At 49.8% G+C, this 21,315-nt stretch overlaps 10 protein-coding genes across 10 annotated transcripts; 4 read left to right on the forward strand and 6 right to left on the reverse strand.

Annotated features, from left to right (window-relative positions):
• The first annotated feature begins 2,366 nt into the window (after positions 1-2,366).
• On the forward strand, positions 2,367-3,697 carry ASPVEDRAFT_200308 (CDP-alcohol phosphatidyltransferase family protein). The gene is made up of 4 exons (XM_040809309.1): positions 2,367-2,538; positions 2,595-2,968; positions 3,021-3,157; positions 3,215-3,697. The coding sequence occupies exons 1-4, from the start codon at positions 2,475-2,477 to the stop codon at positions 3,390-3,392; spliced, it is 753 nt and encodes a 250-aa protein (XP_040672146.1). The 5' UTR covers positions 2,367-2,474; the 3' UTR covers positions 3,393-3,697.
• A 194-nt stretch (positions 3,698-3,891) lies between these two features.
• Positions 3,892-4,610, reverse strand: ASPVEDRAFT_87690 (SNARE domain- containing protein; the record flags this gene model as incomplete). Its single annotated transcript, XM_040818123.1, has 4 exons — positions 3,892-4,095; positions 4,168-4,261; positions 4,335-4,535; positions 4,600-4,610. 4 exons carry the CDS (start codon positions 4,608-4,610, stop codon positions 3,892-3,894), a joined length of 510 nt encoding a protein of 169 aa, XP_040672147.1.
• Positions 4,611-5,073: 463 nt separating this feature from the next.
• On the reverse strand, positions 5,074-5,822 carry ASPVEDRAFT_321879 (histone H2A.Z-specific chaperone CHZ1). Its single transcript, XM_040810575.1, has one exon. It carries the CDS (start codon positions 5,593-5,595, stop codon positions 5,125-5,127), a length of 471 nt encoding a protein of 156 aa, XP_040672148.1. The 5' UTR covers positions 5,596-5,822; the 3' UTR covers positions 5,074-5,124.
• A 1,099-nt stretch (positions 5,823-6,921) lies between these two features.
• Positions 6,922-8,983, forward strand: hsp70 (molecular chaperone Hsp70; the record flags this gene model as incomplete). Its single annotated transcript, XM_040818124.1, has 3 exons — positions 6,922-7,576; positions 7,627-7,718; positions 7,799-8,983. 3 exons carry the CDS (start codon positions 6,922-6,924, stop codon positions 8,981-8,983), a joined length of 1,932 nt encoding a protein of 643 aa, XP_040672149.1.
• Positions 8,984-9,225: 242 nt separating this feature from the next.
• ASPVEDRAFT_45787 (uncharacterized protein) lies at positions 9,226-9,914 on the reverse strand. The gene is made up of 3 exons (XM_040813392.1): positions 9,895-9,914; positions 9,716-9,819; positions 9,226-9,592 (listed from the first exon to the last, which is right to left on the reverse strand). Exons 2-3 carry the CDS (start codon positions 9,736-9,738, stop codon positions 9,373-9,375), a joined length of 243 nt encoding a protein of 80 aa, XP_040672150.1. The 5' UTR covers positions 9,739-9,819; positions 9,895-9,914; the 3' UTR covers positions 9,226-9,372.
• A 284-nt stretch (positions 9,915-10,198) lies between these two features.
• hem13 (coproporphyrinogen oxidase) lies at positions 10,199-11,574 on the reverse strand (the record flags this gene model as incomplete). The annotated part of the gene is made up of 2 exons (XM_040807593.1): positions 10,199-11,305; positions 11,362-11,574. 2 exons carry the CDS (start codon positions 11,572-11,574, stop codon positions 10,199-10,201), a joined length of 1,320 nt encoding a protein of 439 aa, XP_040672151.1.
• An 837-nt stretch (positions 11,575-12,411) lies between these two features.
• Positions 12,412-12,963, forward strand: ASPVEDRAFT_140090 (autophagy-related protein 8; the record flags this gene model as incomplete). Its single annotated transcript, XM_040807627.1, has 3 exons — positions 12,412-12,501; positions 12,636-12,868; positions 12,930-12,963. 3 exons carry the CDS (start codon positions 12,412-12,414, stop codon positions 12,961-12,963), a joined length of 357 nt encoding a protein of 118 aa, XP_040672152.1.
• Positions 12,964-13,539: 576 nt separating this feature from the next.
• Positions 13,540-15,062, forward strand: ASPVEDRAFT_45789 (putative mitochondrial GTP/GDP transporter Ggc1). Its single transcript, XM_040813393.1, has 7 exons — positions 13,540-13,834; positions 13,888-13,925; positions 14,000-14,041; positions 14,102-14,215; positions 14,268-14,401; positions 14,452-14,629; positions 14,685-15,062. The coding sequence occupies exons 1-7, from the start codon at positions 13,756-13,758 to the stop codon at positions 15,018-15,020; spliced, it is 921 nt and encodes a 306-aa protein (XP_040672153.1). The 5' UTR covers positions 13,540-13,755; the 3' UTR covers positions 15,021-15,062.
• A 577-nt stretch (positions 15,063-15,639) lies between these two features.
• ASPVEDRAFT_56042 (uncharacterized protein) lies at positions 15,640-16,940 on the reverse strand (the record flags this gene model as incomplete). The annotated part of the gene is made up of 2 exons (XM_040815154.1): positions 15,640-16,830; positions 16,908-16,940. 2 exons carry the CDS (start codon positions 16,938-16,940, stop codon positions 15,640-15,642), a joined length of 1,224 nt encoding a protein of 407 aa, XP_040672154.1.
• A 3,437-nt stretch (positions 16,941-20,377) lies between these two features.
• On the reverse strand, positions 20,378-21,207 carry ASPVEDRAFT_45796 (uncharacterized protein). Its single transcript, XM_040813394.1, has one exon. It carries the CDS (start codon positions 21,028-21,030, stop codon positions 20,605-20,607), a length of 426 nt encoding a protein of 141 aa, XP_040672155.1. The 5' UTR covers positions 21,031-21,207; the 3' UTR covers positions 20,378-20,604.
• Positions 21,208-21,315: the final 108 nt, after the last annotated feature.

Raw genomic sequence — 21,315 nt, forward strand, 5'->3', positions numbered from 1 at the left:
CAGCTGGTTAAGACAATAGAAGAACTCAAGCAGGAAAACAGTGTGCTACGAGAGAAGTACGATGAAAAAGATAGGCGTGTGGCCGAGCTTGAATACACAGAAAACAACATGAAGCAAGACCTGGAGTTCTTAAGAGAGCGCATCGATCTTCTGAAATCCGGCAAGGGCGAGTTCAGCAAAAGAGATTTCGACCAGAAAACCGAGGAGATCGCGACACTAGAGGAAGAACTGTTCATAGCTTCTGAGCAGAACGGCAAGCTCTCGATCAGAATCGACGAACTCCTTCGCGAGGCAAAAGACTATCAAGCTGTACGGGATAAGCTTGACATTGAAAAGAATAACTATGTAAACGCGAACCGCAATGCCAAATTTGCCGCTGAGCAGAAGTCGAAGGAAATTGAGATGCTGCAGTCGAAGAACCAGAATCTCGAGGCTGAGAAGAAGGAGCTTAAAAAGCAAGTGATGGAATATGACGTGCAGCAACAAAAGCTCAACGAAGCGTTTAGAGAATGTAAGAATGCACTTGCGCGATCTGAACGAGAAGCTCGTGAGATATCCGTCACAAAGAGCAACGTCGATTTGGACAATGAAGAGCTTCGGAGGCGCGCGGAAGGCGCGGAGAAAGAGATCCATCAGCTGAAAGGGAGAATCAGTGAGCTGGAAGGGACAGACGATGATTACCTAGGGTCTCCCCGGAGTCGGACCCCCACTACCGGGATCATGACACCGAGTGCCCACGGGAACCTACAAAAGGATCTGGAAGCTGCTGGATTCGAGGAGTCAACGCTATCTCTCGGAGAAGAAGAGAACCCTGAGTTAATCAATGGAGTCGAAGAGGGTCCCAAAGAAGTGCCGGATAAGGCACTTGACGAAGACATGGCACTGCAAGAGGAGGACAAGGCTAAACTACTCGAAGAGATGCTCAAACCGCTCGAAGATGCGAAAGAACAGCTTGCGCGGTTTATATCACAACAGACTGGAGAAGGATCTGAGGCTATCCAACAGTCTCTTGAAGGGCTCACACGGCAGATTTCGGAAATGATAGATAAGGATCACGAGAGGCTGGCTCAACGTGCACAGGTTAGTGACCATTTCAGAGTTCCCTTACCTTCCCCTTTGAGACCTAGGCGTCGTCTTGCAAGAGAAGAGTCCACAGAGTCTTTGTTACAACCGGCACTCGAGGACGGTGATCAAGATATCTGGAGTAGCGGAGGATGCACACCATGTTCCGCATCTTCTGAATCTCCATATTCTTCGGCGGGATCGATTTCTCAAGACTATGTTTGCGTCCGGATTGGCTTGGGAGGAACTACCTCCGCGTCTTCTTCCCGATCTTCTTCCCGATCTTCTTCCCGATCTTCCCCTAGAACCCCTTACAAACCCGTCAAAATCACTCTGGGTGACCACTCAACATTGAACATGACCATAATTATATGAGTGGCAAGGGAATATCGCTGACTCTGTGAACAACTAGTATATTCACCAGCAAAACGAACAAATCAAACTCCTGCGAGATCGAATAAGCGAGCTCGAGAAGGCAGCCGAAGAGACCGAAGCCACTGATGGCGAGGAAGACACCGTTAGTAGAGAACGCGAGGTAAGCAGGCTGTTTGATTTGTCACCCAGACCATGGTTTGCCCGCTTTGCCTTGATATTCCATCCTCACCATTTTCGTCATTATATATGGGATCTTTACTCTTTTCCTAGCGAGCCCTGACTAACTAAGTATGCCGTTTGCAGCTCGAGCTTCAAAAGCAGATCGAGTCTTTAACCCGGGAACTCGCCCTCATGAGTTCGTCCTGGTATGAACTCCAAGGTAAAAACAGTACCAACAACATCCCTACCTCGAGATATCGCCATGGCGCTGCTGGGCTGGTCGACGCTCACAAGGGCTGGCTTGCCAGGCAAAGAAGTGCTGTTGCTGGTCGATAATGGCTGTTTTTACTCCATTATTTACTTTGTTGTGTGTACATACCCCTGTGTTCTGCTCATTCTGATCTGTCACTCGATATTAGCGGCGGTAAAGGTTTCTTTTGTTATTGTACAAAGCCATCTATATCTTGATATACCATATTGTTGATAGAGAGAATATATCTGACCCATCGTTACCACCCTTCCTACAAAAAAGTATGTTGTTTATAAATAACGTCTTATATGACAATGCCACCCATTGTAGCTGCACTCCGCGAGCCCCCAACTCGGGGCCCGCGGACATTTAGGCACCGGATGGGATCTCAGAGATCCTTTTCATTTCATACTCACGTGATATAATAACGCTGTTTATTCTTCCCGCTAACTATATTGGCCCCTCGGTGCCTAAAATGCAAGAGAGCTGCGCCGCAAATTAATAATCCGGCACGCATATCTGACCATCCACCCAATGTATCTATCTACCTACTAGTGCCTAAGGGTTCTACTGAGTATCTAATCTATTGCTCCTCAGCTCGCTATTGCCTTACTTCAAATCTAACCAAATGCCTCCTAGCACTGTAGTAAGCAAACAAGAGAATGTCTTTCTATTTATCCCAAACCTTATTGGTATTTAATCCATCCCAAGCTCTATCTATTCTCGTGAGCTCACAGCCACGGCATAGGGTATACCCGAATCATATTCGCCGTCGCATCCCTCCACTACATGCCTTACCACCCACGGACCTGCTCCCTGCTGTACAGCATCTCGTGCCTCCTCGATGCCCTCGACGGTGCAGCCGCACGGCGTCTAAACCAGTCAAGCCGGTTCGGCGCTGTACTAGATATGGTCACTGACCGTTGTACAACCACCTGCCTCCTCGTATTTCTAGCGAGCGCGTTCCCAAAATGGAGCATACTCTTCCAAACCCTAATTAGCCTCGACTATTCCAGTCATTATATTCACATGTATGCCACTCTGGCTATGGGTGGGAATAAGAGCCACAAGGATGTTAGCGAAGAGTGGCCTTGGGCTTTGAGGGTTTATTATTCGAGTTCTGTATGTTTGTGTTTCGTTTTGTAACTGGGTGAGCATCTAACATGCGCTACAGAATGTCCTTTTCACTGTCTGTACGCTCAACGAGCTGTGCTTTATCGCACTTTATCTTTTATCATTCTCATCGGATCTTAGCCCACCATTAGAGGGCTGGTCCTCGCCCTGGGGCGCGGGAGCAATGGAGATGATTCGGTATGTCACCTTTCATGAGCAAAGTAACCACATTCAGCCACTTATTAACGGCTATAGGGCGAAAAAAATCAACCATTACTGGCCCCAGGTTCTCTTTTGCGCTTCCTTCCCGTTCATGCTCTACAAGCAATATGTCAACGTGGTTCAGTTTGTTCAGGCTAGCAAGCAGATTGCTCAGGGCGACCTTGAGGAGAGACGCCGAAGTAAATCCTCGCAAAGGAGACGGGAGGAGTAATTTGTTGGATTAAAGGGAGTTGGAAGTATCGTTTACAAAGCGCGATTCGTTTATCAAGCAGCAGACTAAATGATTGACAAGTTTCACTTAGGCGGGCAGTTTTCCCTGCGTGGGGCCCACGGTTGTGGCGCCGAATCTTGATATCTCAGGAAACGATAAACTGAGATTGTGGTCTGAAAACAAGTCTCATCGCAAGTCGAGTTAGTTAATCTTCTCTTCTCGTCTAGCATATTATATACAGTACATTTTGTTCGTCCTTGAGAACCAAGGAGTATCATTAGCAACTAGGTCACCCTAAAAGGCCCAAAAGAGAGAGGAGTAACTCCGAGTATGCGTGGCCTCGTCAAAAATTATTAAGTAAGGTGAAATATGACGTAAAAACAGTCTTGAACCGAACACCACGGGCAAAATGCTATACGGGTAAGTTGGCGCTTCCTTGAGCTGGCCAGAGTCGCAATCGCAGTGACAGGTCGCAGGGCGAGGAAAGAAAGTAGAGGCATCAAGTAATCCACACATAGAAAAAGAGGAGAAAGACGAGGGCGAAGAATCCAACCCACACCTTCCAGCCGACACCCGTGCGTTCCGCCATGCGCAGCATTCGGTTCATATTTCCCCGGATCCGGGTCCGTGTATTCTCGAAGGAGTCGTTCAGGTCTGTGATATGTGCCGTGTCCCGAATTTCGTCTCCGATGGCCGTGGTGATCTAATCAAGCACAATATCAATATGAAGCCCCAACCAGATACATAAACCGGTGGTAGCTTGGGAGGTACCTACATCCTTAAGCATTTTCACTTTGGCTGAAATCCCTTCAACTTCCTCGTCATTCTGCGATTCGAGATGTGAAAGCACGGCGTCGGAGTAATGGCCCCTGCATAATATGTTTATTAGTATTGCTTTTCAAGTTTGATGCTTCTGTTTTGTTTTCGTATCCGGCTACGTACTTCGCATTTGGAGTCGCGCTTCTATAACCCGCCGCACTTCCATTGCCGTTCATGGACCTGTCGGTTCCTGGATAATTCCCGTACCCGTATCCACCAACACTACCGGGGGACCTGCTCGCGGGTCTGGAGTCGCCATTGTAGGAGTCGAAGAGGGATGAAGATGCGCGAGGGTCCCGTCGGTGCAGGTCAGACTGGGGGAATCTAATAGCATGTTAGGTTAATTCGGAGCCATAGAAAAGACAATGAGCGATGGGTGTTGCCATACCGTGAAGCCATAGCGGAGGTATGGGATGCGGAGAAGGAGAGGAGATTTGATCAAGCTTATTATTTGATTTGCGAAGTGGCCATTCAAGTTTAGTGTGTGCACATCATGATGCAAAAAAATAATAAGATCTCAGTCCAACAAGACCTATCCGGCTATTTGGAATAGATATTATGGACTGTAGTCTGCTTGCGGCGAGATAAACTGGTTTACTGAATCGAGAACACGGTGGCTGCCACATGGGTGCTTGCGCCGTGCCGAACTGGCTGCCAAGCACGTGAGGGGCGGGCGGCGTTTACTTTGTACTATTTCCAAACAAAACATAGAGAATCGACTAGATTAGGTACGGTTATTTATGTAGGCATGCAATTATTCATTGTCGTCCAATCTCGTGGATATGCCACGGTATTGAGTATTGAAATTTGAAGTAAATGAGAACCCCCCCAATGACCCTGCGCCTATTTTGAATACCCGAGTATCGCCTCGCCCCAAAATACGTTTCTTGGTGTCGTTAGATATTCCGATAAATCACTGCTTGTCGGCAGGCTCGTATTCCTCGTCATCATCGTCATCCTCGTCCATTTCGTCCTGATTGATCCTTTCAGCAGCCTCCTGGTAGTCGATGGTCTTGCCGCGGGTACGTCTTCCACCGCTAAGGATGTTGTCGGCGGAGACAGGCTCGAGGTTGTCGTTGTCGTCGTCATCGTCGTCTATTGTTGTCATCGTTAGTCGCCTCATTCTAGTTCTGCTAGAATTGGTTTTGTTTACCTTCGACCATCTAAATAACGAAATCAAATCAGCCAGCTGCACTCTAAATAAGCGGTCACGGACACATACAGGCTCTTCTCCCTCACTTCCCTCGCTCTCTTCATCCTCATCCATGCTCACGTCCATGGAGTCATCGACGGCCTTTCCCTTGCCCTTATCGTAGGCAGCGGCGTCGGGGGCATTGGAAGCAGGGTCATTGCCCTGGAAAGTGGCTTGGTTGTTGTCACCCATTGTTATGGAGGGGTAGTTGTTTGGAGGTTAAACGAGGTGGGAGGGAAAGAAAGGTTAGGGAAGAGCTTCCAACTGGCTGGGGAGAGAAAAGGGGTAGTAGACGCTCAAGGGTATAGAGATGGGTTTAAGTAGCAAGGAGTCGGGGTGCGAGATCGAAGCTCAGTTGTTGTAAGGGAGAATCACCCCGTCGCACCTCGAGGCGATTGTTGTTGCTGATTGGCTGCGAGTGGCGGTCGATCAAAGCGCCGCTCCCGTGACGAGCTTTGCCCTCAAGATTCATAACAAATCATCACATCCACCGATTAACTTCTCTACGGTTTACGCTGTACAAGGCGTGCAAGCATTAAATTCAATATTATGCAACTAGGAACCATGTATCCCAGGAGATATACTGGTGACAAAGTAGGACGTGTTGACAGAGCCGAAATGGCTCGGTTGGGGAATCTTGAAGCTTGATGCGGTTGCCCATAATTTTGAATGCGCAATATACTCGAGAAGTTGATAAGATACCACGATTTCTCAATCCATTAAATTTGGGATCGAAGCTCAACAGCAGAATCTGCCTGTGCCTGGAGTGGTGTCCTGTTCGACAAACAACTGGGCTGGGCAGCCAATTGTCGAATGCGATCTGCCTGCCTTGTCCATAATGCAGAAAGTGGATCAGAGAAAAGAGTTCCAACTTCCAAGTTACTGGGGTGACAGAAACGCTGTCTTTCGTCGAGATTCCTGAAGCGAGGCGAGCCGAGAACACAAAGAACTGTGACCCTGCGAAAGAGAGGGAACCTTCTGTTACGTCATCCGACCCCGCCAAAGTCGAGATGGGTCCAGCTTCTTTTTGCCTCCAGCTCCGTCAAAGCGTCATCATGACCGTGGCTGTCTTTGACGCTTCGAAAACTCCTGCAGTCTCAAGAATAGACAGGCGCTTTCACGAATGTACCACTCCAGTAAGAATTGAAACAGAATCTCAGACTAGTGAAGAGTGAAAGACGTAGAATGCCAATCGGAGGGCCTAGGTCCAGCGAGCCGCGGACAGAAGGCCATCGAACCCGATGGATGCCCATCGAAGATGTCGCTTGCTAGAAGCTTCGCTGGAGTAGCAACACACCGCCCACCAGTATATCAATCTTGCCCTCGCACAATTTTCTTCCCCTCGTCTTCAAAAATCAATCCTCTCTCTTCTTTCACGAATTTACCATCATAAGAGGCATTCTATTATCCTCCCTTCTTGTCTCTTTTCTCCCTCTCCGCTACATCACGAATTTCATTTCACCCCTCCCTTTTTTTTTTTAACGAACCCCTCATTTTCCGCACATACATACAGACATAATGGCCCCCGCTGTTGGTATCGATTTGGGAACCACCTACTCCTGTGTGGGTGTCTTCCGTGATGACCGTATCGACATCATTGCCAACGACCAGGGTAACCGCACTACCCCCTCTTTCGTGGCTTTCACCGACACCGAGCGTCTCATCGGTGATGCCGCAAAGAACCAGGTCGCCATGAACCCTCACAACACTGTCTTCGATGCTAAGCGTCTGATCGGCCGTCGTTTTGCCGACGCTGAAGTCCAGGCTGATATGAAGCACTGGCCCTTCAAGGTCATTGACAAGGGTGGCAAGCCCGTCATCGAGGTTGAGTTCAAGGGCGAGACCAAGCAGTTCACTCCTGAGGAAATCTCCTCTATGGTCCTGACCAAGATGCGTGAGACTGCTGAGGCTTTCCTCGGTGGTACCGTTAACAATGCCGTCGTCACTGTTCCCGCCTACTTCAACGACTCCCAGCGTCAGGCTACCAAGGACTCCGGTCTCATTGCCGGTCTGAACGTCCTCCGCATCATCAACGAGCCCACCGCTGCCGCTATCGCCTACGGTCTCGACAAGAAGGTTGAGGGTGAGCGCAACGTGCTCATCTTCGATCTTGGTGGTGGTACCTTCGATGTGTCTCTGTTGACCATTGAGGAAGGTATTTTCGAAGTTAAAGGTTCGTGAAATTCTTCCTTATTCCGTTATATAGTGACTAACATTGACCAGCAACCGCCGGTGACACCCATCTTGGTGGTGAGGACTTCGACAACCGTCTTGTCAACCATTTCGTAAACGACTTCAAACGCAAGAACAAGAAGGTATGAATTAATTCATTTCCCGTGGCTTAAATATGACCATGGTCCTTTTTGTGGTTCTTTTTGGCTAACTGTCTTGATAGGACTTGAGCACAAACGCACGTGCTCTCCGTCGTCTCCGCACTGCTTGCGAGCGTGCCAAGCGCACTCTCTCTTCTGCTGCTCAGACCTCCATTGAGATCGACTCTCTATTCGAGGGTGTTGACTTCTATACCTCCATCACCCGTGCCCGTTTCGAGGAACTTTGCCAGGACCTCTTCCGCTCCACCATGGAGCCCGTCGAGCGTGTCCTCCGTGACGCCAAGATCGACAAGTCCTCCGTCCACGAGATTGTCCTCGTCGGTGGCTCCACCCGTATCCCCAAGATCCAGCGTCTTGTTACCGACTACTTCAACAAGGAGCCCAACAAGTCCATCAACCCCGACGAGGCCGTTGCCTACGGTGCTGCCGTCCAGGCTGCCATCTTGTCCGGTGACACTTCTTCCAAGTCCACCAACGAGATCCTGCTTCTCGATGTTGCCCCTCTGTCCGTCGGTATCGAGACCGCTGGTGGTGTTATGACTGCTCTTGTTAAGCGTAACACCACTATTCCCACCAAGAAGTCCGAGACCTTCTCCACCTATTCCGACAACCAGCCCGGTGTGTTGATTCAGGTCTACGAGGGTGAGCGTGCCCGCACCAAGGACAACAACCTGCTCGGCAAGTTCGAACTTACCGGTATCCCCCCCGCTCCTCGTGGTGTTCCTCAGATTGAGGTTACCTTCGATCTTGATGCCAACGGTATCATGAACGTTTCTGCCGTCGAGAAGGGTACCGGAAAGACCAACAAGATCACCATCACCAACGACAAGGGCCGTCTGTCCAAGGAGGACATCGAGCGCATGCTTGCTGATGCCGAGAAGTACAAGGCTGAGGATGAGGCAGAGGCTGCCCGTATCCAGGCCAAGAACGGTCTCGAGTCCTACGCCTACTCCCTCAAGAACACCATCGGTGAGGGTCAGCTCCAGATCAGCGAGGATGACAAGAAGAAGGTCAGCGACAAGGTCGACGAGGTCATCGGCTGGCTCGACACCAACCAGACCGCCGAGAAGGACGAGTACGAATCCCAGCAGAAGGAGCTTGAGGGTGTTGCCAACCCCATCATCTCTGCTGCCTACGCTGCTGCCGGTGGTGCTCCTGGTGGTGCTCCCCCTGGTGCTGGTGCTGCCCCTGGCGGCGGTGCCACCCGCGCTGACGGTGAAGTCGAGGAGAACGACGACCTTGACTAAATGCTTTGAAAGCACTTGGTTGGGTTTCTTCTCTTTTTCAGGCGTCTAATGTGTGTTTTATTTCTAACGTTTCCTTGTCTTAATTCTTATGCGTTTTTTCCTATGTTACGAGATTATGGGGATCCATTCGCGCATGACAGCATAGATTTTAGTTTTGATACATGATGAACTGCAGATTGGGAGGGAAAAAAAAAGTTCCGGTACCAATGAATGAAGACTTTAATACCTTAAATACTTTCCTTTACCAGTAGAGACTTTAAATTCTCGTAGAGTTTATCAGATGATTCTTATATACAAGACACTAAACCTTGACTCAGAACGAACCCAACAGAAGCGAAGAAAGCAATCATAACGTAAATTACATCAGAACTGCAGCAAAAACAGAATAATCACTGTTTTGGAGCAATATTAGCAGCATCTGCACCACCGGGAACAGAACCATCAAACTCCCCATTCCACCATCTCTTTAATCTCTCACCACCAGTCCCCAGAACAGTTCCATATCCAATCTCTGCCGCCGAGTCTGGATTCTTCTCCTTCTCTTCGCGTTTAATGCGAAGCAGCGCCGCCGATGAGCCGATTGCCAACGCGAAGAGCGGGTCTGCAGCTCTGTGTTTGCGGACCCCGAAGGAGTGGTTAGATGAAGTTGGATGAGGTAAGGGATGGGATGGAACGGAGTCTGGTCTGGTTGGGGAAAGGGGAGACATAAGGAATCGAGAAAAAATAACTTACTTCGAGATCAGGTAAACTGGCATTGTACGTGGTTTACGTATGGATGTATGTGAAAGGTGCGGCTGTGGGAGACTCCAAATAAATATTATTGGTCGGGTAAATAACTGGGTTGAAGGAAAGTATGAATAAAATTCAGGCGGAATATGGTTCAATTGGGTAGTAGATTAGGGTAATCCCACCTTTTTGCTGACGTTGTCTGTACTCTGTATGTGAGTGCTTGCTCGGAGTGGGAAGTTCCAAGAAATTCCATACTCGTTGAAATGCAGTTCACGTGATATACATCAAAGGTACGATTTTACAAGTCCTGAGCGCGCGACGTTGCATAGCAGATCTGTCTAGATCGGACAAGGGTCTATATAGTCTGATATAGTTTGTAAATGAACAAGGAACAATGCACAATAAAATAATGCGGAATATACAATGTGTTGGATATGGTACATATATAGTTTTCGTGTGTGGGTTTTGCCCGAGCAACATCACGTGTTAAACCCACTGGCGGGGATGTCTTAAGACGTCCATTATCTCCTTCTCAGCGGCCTTGTCCTCACCGAGTGGCTCCTCATCCTCCACCTGCGTTTCGGTCCGGGTGCCCGAAACGGGATCCATGTAGGCCCAGGATGCGGTCCGCGGGAGACTCATGAGGATGCTTTCGATGCGGGCACTAGGGGTTCTTAGCCCGAAGCTTGTACCGCGGTCGTATACGAGATTAAATTCGACGTAGCGACCGCGTCTGAGTTGCTGCCATTGCTTCTGAGCTTCGGTGAAGGGCATATCCTTGCGGCGTTCGATGATCGGGACGTAAGACGGGAGGAATGAGGCGAGACCGTCGGAAACAAATGAGAAGAGGGTCTCCTGTGGGTTTTGTGATGAGTGAGAGGTGCTCTCGAGAAAGTTGGCGTCGAGATCGTCGAAGAATATGCCGCCTACACCGCGGCATTCCCGGCGGTGGGGGATGTAGAAGTACTTGTCGCACCATTCTTTGAACTTGGGGTAATAGGTCGCATCGTGTCGGTCACAGGCGTCCTTGATAGTTTGATGGAAGTGTTTGGCGTCCTCCGGGAAGAGGTAGCTTGGTGTGAGATCTGAGCCGCCGCCAAACCACCAGTTCTTGTCGCCGTTTATAGGATCTTTCGGGTCCGATGTCTCAAAGTAGCGGTAGTTGAAGTGAACTGTTGGCGCCATGGGATTATGAGGGTGCACAACCAGAGACAGTCCAGCAGCAAAGAAGTCCAAAGAGTCCACGTCAGTACCCACAAAGGACTTGTGGTCTGCGCGCATCTTCTCGATCGCTGCGCGGGGTAGCTGTCCGTAAACGACAGAGACATTGACTCCAGCTTTTTCGAAGACATTTCCATCCTGCAGGATGCAGGATATACCACCGCCTCCATTTGGCCGAGTCCAGCTGTCTGCTTTGAATTGCTTCCCATCTATCCGGCTAAGCTCTTCCGCAATTTTCTGTTGATGATCTTTAATCAGCTTTTCCATGCGCAACCGCATTGGTGAGGTCTCGCTAATGGTGGCTTGCTTCTTCAGGGTCTCGTCAATTTCCACAATTGATGGAGAGTCAAGATCGGTCACTTCGCCTGTCATCTACATCATACAGTTAGCTAACTGCAAGCAGTATGTGTGCGAGTCAAGAGTACTACCATGGAGTAAATGAGAGCCCCAACGAATGGGACACCGACGGCCAATCGTAGGTAAGGGCGCCAGACAGTAAAGGACTCCTTCTTGTGCTGTTTTTGTTCTGAATAAAACCTGCGGACTGTCCCTTGGAAGTTATTCGGTTTGCGATAGGCTTGAGCTGAAACCTGGTGAAGCGACCTGCGAAGAGCCATGCTATATGATCGGGGTAGGGACATTTTTGGAGTATATGAAAGGTATCGGCTGGTATGCCGAGATATCAGGTGGTCCTCGTTTACTATCCTTCCGGCAATGGCACCACCCCAGGTCGCAACAGAGAGGGTCGAAAAGTTGCTGGTTCATCCGCGGATGGGACCACCACCTCGAGAGTCCGCGCCGGCCGAGTTTGCATTGTTTGTAATACTATGTTTGCAGTGTTTGCACCTAAGAATATTAATGCGAGTGGTTCTGGAGGGGCTGATGAGCTGCAGAATGAGGCTTGGAAGTGAGTCAGATCCGAGAGATAAACTTGATGTTTCAAGTGACTCGTTCAGAAGGATGATGACTCTGCAAGGTACTTGTTGGTGTACTTCTGGCACTGGAGTCTGGAACAGGCTCCTCTAGCCGCGGATCAAGTGGAGGCTCAAGCCGCAGCACTGTGGACAGGTCCACATCGTCAAACATCACCAGGCTCCGGTCACTGAGGCTGTCTATTACATGTTTGTGAATAAGGTAAAACTCTAAGGTCTCAATTATTCATGTGTAAGTGACTGAGTGACGTGAATACCTTTCCATCTGACTACAGGCGGCACATGACAGTGACTCACGTGTGGGGCTTCACCGCCTCCGGCCCCAACGCCTTATCAGCCATCCTTAGTAACATGACGCGGGGCTTGTCACCTACATCTCTCTCTTCCAGTCATCCATCCCTCCTTCTCACCTCCATCTTGCTTTCATCAACTGCATAACCGCTGCAGCCATATCTCATCTATTTACAACACTTATACAGTCTTTTTCTCAGCTCACCCAGCTGAGCTTCATTTCCGTATCCATATCCCGTTCTCCAACTACCAACCATGCGTTCCAAGTTCAAGGACGAGCACCCCTACGAGAAGCGCAAGGCTGAAGCCGAGCGTATTCGAGCGAAATATGCTGACCGTATCCCGGTATGTTCTTAACTTATTTTTCTTAATGTTAACAAAATACCCTAAGCTTCTTGATGTTGTTATTCTTCATGATAAACTTGGGAGCTATGCTCACCGCCTCTTCAATATGCTAATATGGCTAACCTACCCTCCAGGTGATCTGCGAAAAGGTTGAAAAGTCAGATATTGCGACCATCGACAAGAAGAAGTACCTGGTACCTGCAGACCTCACCGTTGGACAGTTTGTCTACGTCATTCGGAAGCGTATCAAACTGTCTCCCGAAAAGGCCATATTCATCTTCGTTGATGAGGTATTACCCCCTACGGCTGCTCTGATGAGCAGCATCTACGAAGAGCACAAGGATGAAGACGGTTTCCTATACATCACGTACGTTATTACCCCAAGCCAGCTGGATACATTTCCTCGGCGGCTGCTGACTATTTATTAGATACTCCGGCGAGAACACATTCGGAGACTGCTAAGCTTGGAGCACCGTTGTATCATCTCACTTGATTGTCCCCACCGTCAAAATATCTCTCGTTTTGCAAGATCCAGCTTCAGGCCCGACTGTCAGCTGGGTCGGCCCTGGGATGAGGCAATTAGAACCCGCGGTGGCTCCATATAGCGGGCGTTGTCACAGGAGTTTTTTCACTGATTTCAAATGGACTTGTTGGGAATTTCTTTTTCAATTTTTGACGAGCAATTGGCACGAAGTTTGATGCAAGTGTTTTCCAAATTGCGATCGTTCTGGAATGACGCTGTAATCCTAGTTTGGTTGGTAAGGCAAGGCTTGGAAGGCCGTCACTAGAATGGAATCATATTTACCGAAATTGTTATTTATTTAAAGTCAGGAGCAACCTTGAAGAGAATGTAGACAAAGTAGAGCATCGAATACACCAGATGTAGGACCGACTCCGTCCTTATCAACCTTCGCTGTCTTCATAGAAGCGGCTTATCTCAGCGAATTTCGAGCGGGCCCTGGGTAACCAAAAAGAGACTAGCGCAACTAGGCCCCAAAGCTTTCCGATTCGGCGCAGAAAAAAGTGCCCGTCGGGACTGCGATCTCGCTCGCTTTCTCGTCTCCGGCCTGTGCTTGCGCTTTTTCTCCTTCGTCGACGTCCAATTTTGCTTTCACGGTTCTCGGGTTGGGACTTCTTTCTCTTCTTGGTGATTCATTTTTTTTCATTCTCTTCTCGCATCTACTGCCTTTCATCTCTGTGAGAACAAAAATAACAAAAAATTCGGTCATACGACACCCATAAAACACAATCAAAATGTCTCCTGCAGTTGCTCACGGTTCCGCATCCTCGGATGTCAAGAAGGAATCTGCCACTGCCCGTCTGCTTGGATCAGGTATGCGCGCCATTACTTCAATCGGGAGTGAGATCAGGACTAACAGCCACCAGGGACCGCTGGTATTGCGGAACTCCTCGTCTTCCACCCTGTACGATGAGTCGACCCTGAGCCATTCCGCTCCGTCACAAACACCGTCTTTCATGATGCTAACTGAGTTGAAAGGTTGATACCACGGCAAAGCGTTTGATGAGCAACCAGACCCGAGTAAGCTCGCCTTTCCACACAGTTGAAGATGCTCAATAAACTGACACGATTGTCTCCTAGATTACGTCCGCCAGTGGCTTCAACCAAGTCGTCTTCAAGGAATATGCCACCGCCTCTGTGGGCCGCAAGTTCACCTCTCTCTTCCCCGGTCTGGGCTATGCCGCTGGTTACAAGGTTGGTACAAGAAATGGTAGCCGTAATTTTCATTGGCTCACAAATGACTCAGGTCCTCCAACGTATCTACAAGTACGGCGGTCAGCCGTTCGCTCGCGATTATTTGGCGCAGCACTACGGTGGTGATTTCGACAAGGCTTTCGGAAAGGGTACCGGAAAGGCTATCATGCACGCAACGGCTGGAAGGTTCGTGTGTTGATGTGGTGTTCTTGATCTGGTGCTAACTATATAATTAGTTTGATTGGAATTGGTGAAATCGTCCTTCTTCCTCTTGACGTTCTGAAGATCAAGCGTCAGACAAACCCCGAAGCCTTCCGTGGTCGTGGCCTCTTCAAGATTATCTCCGACGAGGGTATGGGACTCTACCGTGGAGCTGGCTGGACTGCTGCTCGAAACGCCCCTGGATCATTCGCTGTATGTTTCTCTAAACACTTTGCTACTGGGATTTGAGACTGACTGGTTATGGCAGCTTTTTGGTGGATCTGCTTTCGCCAAGGAATACATCTACGCTCTGCAGGACTACAACAAGGCCTCGTGGTCTCAGAACTTCGTCGCCTCCGTCTGCGGTGCTAGCGCATCTCTTGTCGTTTCGGCTCCCCTCGACGTGATCAAGACCCGGATTCAAAACCGCAACTTCGAGAACCCCGAATCTGGCTTCCGTATCGTCTCTAACATGATGAAGAACGAAGGTGTCACCTCTTTCTTCAAGGGTCTGACGCCTAAGCTTCTGATGACCGGACCCAAGCTTGTTTTCAGCTTCTGGCTGGCTCAGACGTTGATTCCTGCCTTTGGCAAGGTCGTATAAACCACCCAACATCACCGAAAACATAAGACCTAAGGAAAGCGATATACGGTATATGGAGTTTAATAGCACGTTTATTTTCTTTATATTCATCAGGCTGTCTGGAATCACGACAGCTTTTTATTCTTTGTATTTGATAGACGATAGTGTTATCGGTTCCGGTTGGCGGGTCTGTTAGGATATAGAAACAATCAACTCCTCTTAATCACTTACCCCAAGCATATATGTAACTTATGTAAAATGCTGCAAATGTATGTCTTATTTGCTAGGATTCAAGGCTAATACTGAGACCAAACCATGATCATTAGTGTAATAGTACAAACTCCCAACAGAAGCAGAGCTAACGTTGTACAAACTATCTATTCATACTTAATTACCTAGTAGTATAACAATGCAAAAAAAAAAAAAAAAAAAAAAAACCACCTTTATCCATGCATGCATCTAGTCTGAAAAACGTGGCCGAGCCATAATCAATCCACCAAACGCCCCTATTACTCGCATAGTAGGTATAGCATAACAAATACAGCTGCCCATAGTCGGGGCAGAAGCTAGCAGACCAATAATTATTGGCTGGCGTAGCCTTTGATATCGGCAAGTCAGTACAGATAGTGGAAGGGGTGCCTTAGAACTCGAGGCTATCCCTCGGCATCGGCATCCCTGTGCGTCCTCGACGTCTTGGAAACCGGCCAAAGACACTGGCATTTCCGGAGCTTCGCCGACTTGTTTGGCTTGCCAGAGATGCGCGGAGATCACGCCCATGGTCTCGGTCTCGGTCCCGGTCGTGTTCTTGATCAAGCTCGTCGACCAACATGCTTGTGCTCATGCTACTGGTATCGAAGGCGTCGCCGCCGCCGCTCCAACGCTGGAGGAAGCGTCGTTGTGCTTCTGTTTCTCGCTCTCGTTGCGGCGGTTCCCGCGGTAAGCCACGCGTGCTGCTTGCTGTGCTGGTGCGGAACGGATGCTGCGAGAAACTGACTTCGTCCTCTTCATCGTCGAACTCAGCGTCTGTATCCGTGTGTTGCCATTCGTCTTCCTCGCCTGCCTCAGCTTCCGGAATATCGTCGTCTAGGTCCCGCTCCTCCCCTCCCTCTTCAAGCTCGCTTATACCCTCCATGCCCTCGTCAGCGCTAGGAATGTCATCGTCCAAATCAGGCTGGTTATCAAAATCGGCCTCATCATCTTCATCATCGTCGTAATCCGCGAATGCCTCGGGCACCTCGTCGTCCAAATCCCGCTCCATATACCCTTCCTCATCAACGTCTTCATCCTCCTCCAATCCCTCCTCTCCATCCTCTACTAGCCCATCATCACCGTCACCATCCTCATCACCATCTGCATCCGGAATATCCGCGTCCAAATCTCTCTCCATCCCTGTCTCTTCCTCTTCCTCCATCCCTTCTTCACCCTCTCCACCCGCGGAGGCGGCGGCGGCGGCGGCGGCAGCAGCAGCAGCAGCAAATTCCGCATCTGCAGCAGCCATAGCCTCCTCTCTCTCAGCCTCCTCTTCTTTCATTCCCAGCATCGTCTTCGGACACCCCGCCGGTTTAATCCACGAGCACCCAAACGACGCGATATTATTCTTGCGCGCGCGCAAGGCCCGTTCTTCCAAGATGAGCGTCGCAAGCGTATCGCTCGTGTTTGCGAGCGCACTCGCGCCGCCGTGTGCTGCTGAGCTTCCGCCGGCGCGGTACTGTGCTGTTCCATGGCGGCGGGCGGCTTGGGCCTGGCTTGCGGAGGCGGAGGCGGAGGATGAAGGGGGTTCGGAGGACTGAGAGAAGGAGGTTGTTCGCGGGGCGAACCAGAGGTCGTGCGACTTTTGATTTTACGTTAGGTTTGATTGCTCAATTGTGTAATTCATGGCTGAGAAAATTGGGGAGGTGATGCACATACGTCGCGCGGTGTGAAGAGCGGGAGCGAGAGCATTATTGCGGAAGCTCCTAGCTCTCAGAGGTAGCTCAGCGTGTAAATGGGATGGGCAGTGAGCTCAATCCCTCTCATTCAAATCTGTCCGTATGTTCTGCTTCAACCTGCAAGTCTCCGGTTGGAATGGCTGGAACAAAGTTGCCCAACCAGCAATCAAAACACTCCGTCGAACCTCAGGCGCAAGTCCACGCGGATACGCAGAAAAACACCGAATGATAATTAGATAGAAAGGTGTGGCTGGAAAAAAAAGAAAGAAAGAAAAGATCTTCAATAGTCTACAAGACAAACCAACCGTGAGTGGCCTGCAAGCAACGACGCAGTGGACTGTGATGAGGGGAGAAAAACAAAGATCCACGAGTCGCCCAGAATTAACTTTCAAGCTCGCCCCAGCGCGGGGAAGGCAGCCCTAACTACAGAGTCAACGTCTTCTGGCTTAAACACCATCTACTGTGAAAAGGATCGAGTCTGATATGTGAAGGAACCATATGGATAAATATTAGGATATTCCTCGATTATATGGGCTCACTTTACCAATGATCCAAATGTCATCGTAGCGTGTAAAGCACTCTGCCACCAAGGATTCTCGTACATTTTCTACGGGCGAGCCATAGACAATGCTCTCTTATCATTACTTACCCCAAATAGTGGAGGCATGCCTTCTGTGTTGGAATTTCCACCCACGCTTTCTCAAGATTTCTGTATCACAGATAAATTGCTTTGCCTGAAAATGACCATTGCACACCGAGGCTGGGCTCGTTGGTCATCGTCATTGGGCAAGAACTCCATGCTCATTTAATATTCCCACACAATGGTCGCCAACCCGGGCGAGTTCTAGTTCTGTCTTATTTCCAGTCTGGAACACAGACGAAGAACAAAGAACCCAAAAGTAGCGTGCGTTGGTTCCATTTCGGGGGAATCCCTTGAAGCTCCATCCCAGCTAATGTGACTAGCAGGGGTCATGTCGTGGTTAATGAATAGATTAGTGGAATCATTTCAAGAGGATCTCATGCTCGAGCAAAACATGCCCGCCGCTCCCAGGCGAACTGATCTTAGATGAACCTGCGACCGCACAGAGCACACTGAAAGCTCGAAGGGAGTCAAGGGACATGAGATGCGCGGGTGAGATCGAGGTGCGCTGCGCTTGGGAGCAGGGGGATAGTATTCCGAGTTTGGGTATAGGTAGACAGTAGGCGTCTCGAGACTGCGTTCAGGATCATCCTCCCCTTCGGTTAGACGATTCATTCATTTTCGGTCAGGGCTGGACCAGCAGAGAACGTCCCAATGCAGGAGACCCGTAATAATAACGATCATTTGAATAATGGCCGTCGCATTATTGGAGTGAACACTGCCGGGCGTATTTCCTGCTTGAAACAACGCCAAACTGCGGTAATCTGCCAATTGTTCGACTTCCGGTTTTCTCCGGAGTATTGCAGTCTCCCACTCCACCAGCGAAGACACGGCCGGTGAACCCAAAGAGGGCAAGACCAAAGAGGAGGAATCGGGTGAATCCGGGAGTGGGGAGGGATTGGCATCTCCGCCCAGGGCAGTCATGTGAGGGTTCAGCAGATGCGTTGCAGTTTCATCGGGATTTTTCGACATGCTGCGGAATCGAGAGTGACCTGACAGAGCGACTTTGCTTCGTGGACCCATGATGTACCATGATGTTCCTTAGTTGCGAGTCACCTGGCTTTTTATTGTGAACTGGTCATGATCAGTGCTTGTGGTGGCCCCGCGCAATCAATATACTTGGCAAGCAGAGTTCATCGTGTCGCCTGCCTGGTGCATGGGAGCTGCTGTCCTCAGAATGTGCCGCTTTCGGTGGGCGCAGGCCCGTAGCAGTGTGCTCCGTGGGGAGAACCCGAAGATATGGGGTAACAACAATGGAATCCAATCACGTTGGATGTATTTGGGCGCAAAACAACAATAGATCCATGACCTGGCGCAAGGTGCTCCTCCTCGGGGCAGGAGGAGGTTGCCCAGTCAGATGGGAACACACCAGCCAGCATGGGGGGATGGGAAATGAATTGTTTTATGTATTCAAATTATCATTACCTTTCTCCAAGTCCTTATCAGCAGAGCTCTCATCTGGAACAAGGTTCAGGCCGAACAACCCGTGGACGAGACGAGGATCTGTCCAAGTTTCCGGTAACAGTTCGTGGCAACTCTGATTTCCGTACGTTACGATTTACAAGAATCACATCGTTATCCCGAGCGTTTTTCGAGGCCGCCCATTGGCCGGGGCCAGCCACGCCAGGAGCCCAACTCTCCGGGGAAGAATCAACTGCTTCCATGGTGGCACACAAGGTCAACGGCAGATGAAAGAAGTAAATTGGTTCTTCTCATATACCTAGGTAGATGCTATCCTCTGGAGATGAAAACATCCTCGAACGGGCACCTGTTGATTTATCTTTGAGTCCCTGAGCCGACGGCAGCATGTCCAGTCTTCGAAGCATCTATGACTTGAACGGATGTGCTGGGGAAACACCAACGAGCCAATCAGCACGTTATCATTGTATGGCAGGCTGCGGCTCGGTGTCCCCGATTTCGGGGGAGGAAAAGAGGGGAAGCTGGCCGTGCAACAGTGGACAGAGGAAAGGGATCGGGGAGGGTTTGGAGGGAGGAGGAAAGGGAGTGCCCCGGTCCGAAAGGGGATAGTGCTAGCTTGGCCGTTGTCGGAAGTTTCACTTTGCAGCGGACAGTGCAGGTGGTCAGCGAGCGTTGGACCGCCGCTCCGTGCCAGTCATTCACCAATCCGGCCCTGCCAAAAATACATATGCTGATCAAGCTGTGTACGCGCTAGTACCGCTGGATTTACCGCTGATCGACCGACATCATGCATTTGGGCGTGGGGAATAATGCAAGTCCTTTTGTTAGCGGAAATCTTGCGCTTTTCCCGAAGGGCCCTGAGACCATTCAGTGCCCAATGCAACTTTTGGTGGCTCATGCCACTAACTCTTCGCCCATAGCTTCTTAGTTCTTACCGGCCGCGTACGCAGGCCATTGTGCTCGCTGCGAAAGACGAGCAGCAGCTCTCTGCCTTCTTTTCCCGACGTTCCGAATGTTATTAGGTAGCCAACTGTGTCCATCTCGCTGTTTTGTATGGTCGTACATGGTAGTTCTCCATCAGACACCACCAATCTCAATGGTTTCTGTTACGCTGTGGTTAGGACCTTGGCACCACTTGACTCCTTGCTGATTCCAGGGCAGATTGCCAGCCAAGAGCCATCGTTCAATAATACGCCATGCTTGCTTTTCTTTATCAATGCCATCTGAAATTTCCAGCAGAGGCTGGTTGGGGGTGAACTTTGAACACTTGGCCATGTGCACATTTCCAGACTCTGTGCATGTTGATTAAATGTGGAATAAGCACTGCATCCTTGCACCGCCCCACCATTATAGTGCCCAATTATCCATCTAGCTGGATCCTTCGATCTCGTGAGGGGGGAAGAGTAAAGCATGAGCATGCTGACTACTACGCGAGGTCAGCTAGCCTTGCATCGTAGGAAAGAGCACTGAGTAGCGTTTGTTGACGCGCCATCTAGCGCCTCTTTCTTTCCTCTGGACTGTTACGTGCCAGACAGAGTGCAAGTACAGAAAGTACCCACATTAATTAATTATGCTCCTGCAGCAAAGACGGAAACTTGAATCCTTTGAGGTGGCAAGTTTAGAAAGCCTTTGACTCATTGCTCGTGGCTGAAGGGGGACAAACGTCGACGTCGCCTTCAAGGATTATTATCCGAGTCAACAATGATTTGCACCTGGGACAGATGGACTGATGGCTGAAACGAATGAGAAGGTGGAAAGGCCCGCCAATCATGGAGACCACAATCAGCATAATGGTCAGACCATTTGTTGATCTGCTCGAACTGATGATTTTCGCTTCCCCCTCGATGCGGGACGTGCAGTAATTCTTCGTTCCTTCTTTTTCGACCTTCTGAAATCCGCGGTCGGCGAATGGCTGGGCCACGAGTTTGCAGCGTTTAAGGTTGCCTGGGTCGATGGGGACCTCGGAACTCTGATCGCAGGACACTGAGTACATATCGTCTACACCGGGTGTTAACGGAGCTGTCTTAGCAGACGAGGTTTCCATGACATCGACGTCCCGGAATTGCGCTATGAGCTTTCTGAGCCCACTCTTAATTGCTTGGAGTCTGCATTTGAGGCACGCTGGATGACAACTCAGAGACGAGACTGGCGGCTGCCGGAAAGTGTGTAAAATAGACTGAAATACCAATACCAGCTTGTTTGACTAGCGTCCCAAGTGCCCGTTGCTTTGCTTTTCTGGCCCCACCGGCTTGGATCTTGACGTAGCAGAAACCTAATCTTCTTGGTTAAAGGGTTGAAAAGGCAATGCGCTGATTGGCTGCTGCTCCCT

The sequence above is a fragment of the Aspergillus versicolor genome, assembly GCF_001890125.1.
Source record: "Aspergillus versicolor CBS 583.65 unplaced genomic scaffold ASPVEscaffold_10, whole genome shotgun sequence".
In the NCBI taxonomy this organism is placed as follows: domain Eukaryota; kingdom Fungi; phylum Ascomycota; class Eurotiomycetes; order Eurotiales; family Aspergillaceae; genus Aspergillus; species Aspergillus versicolor.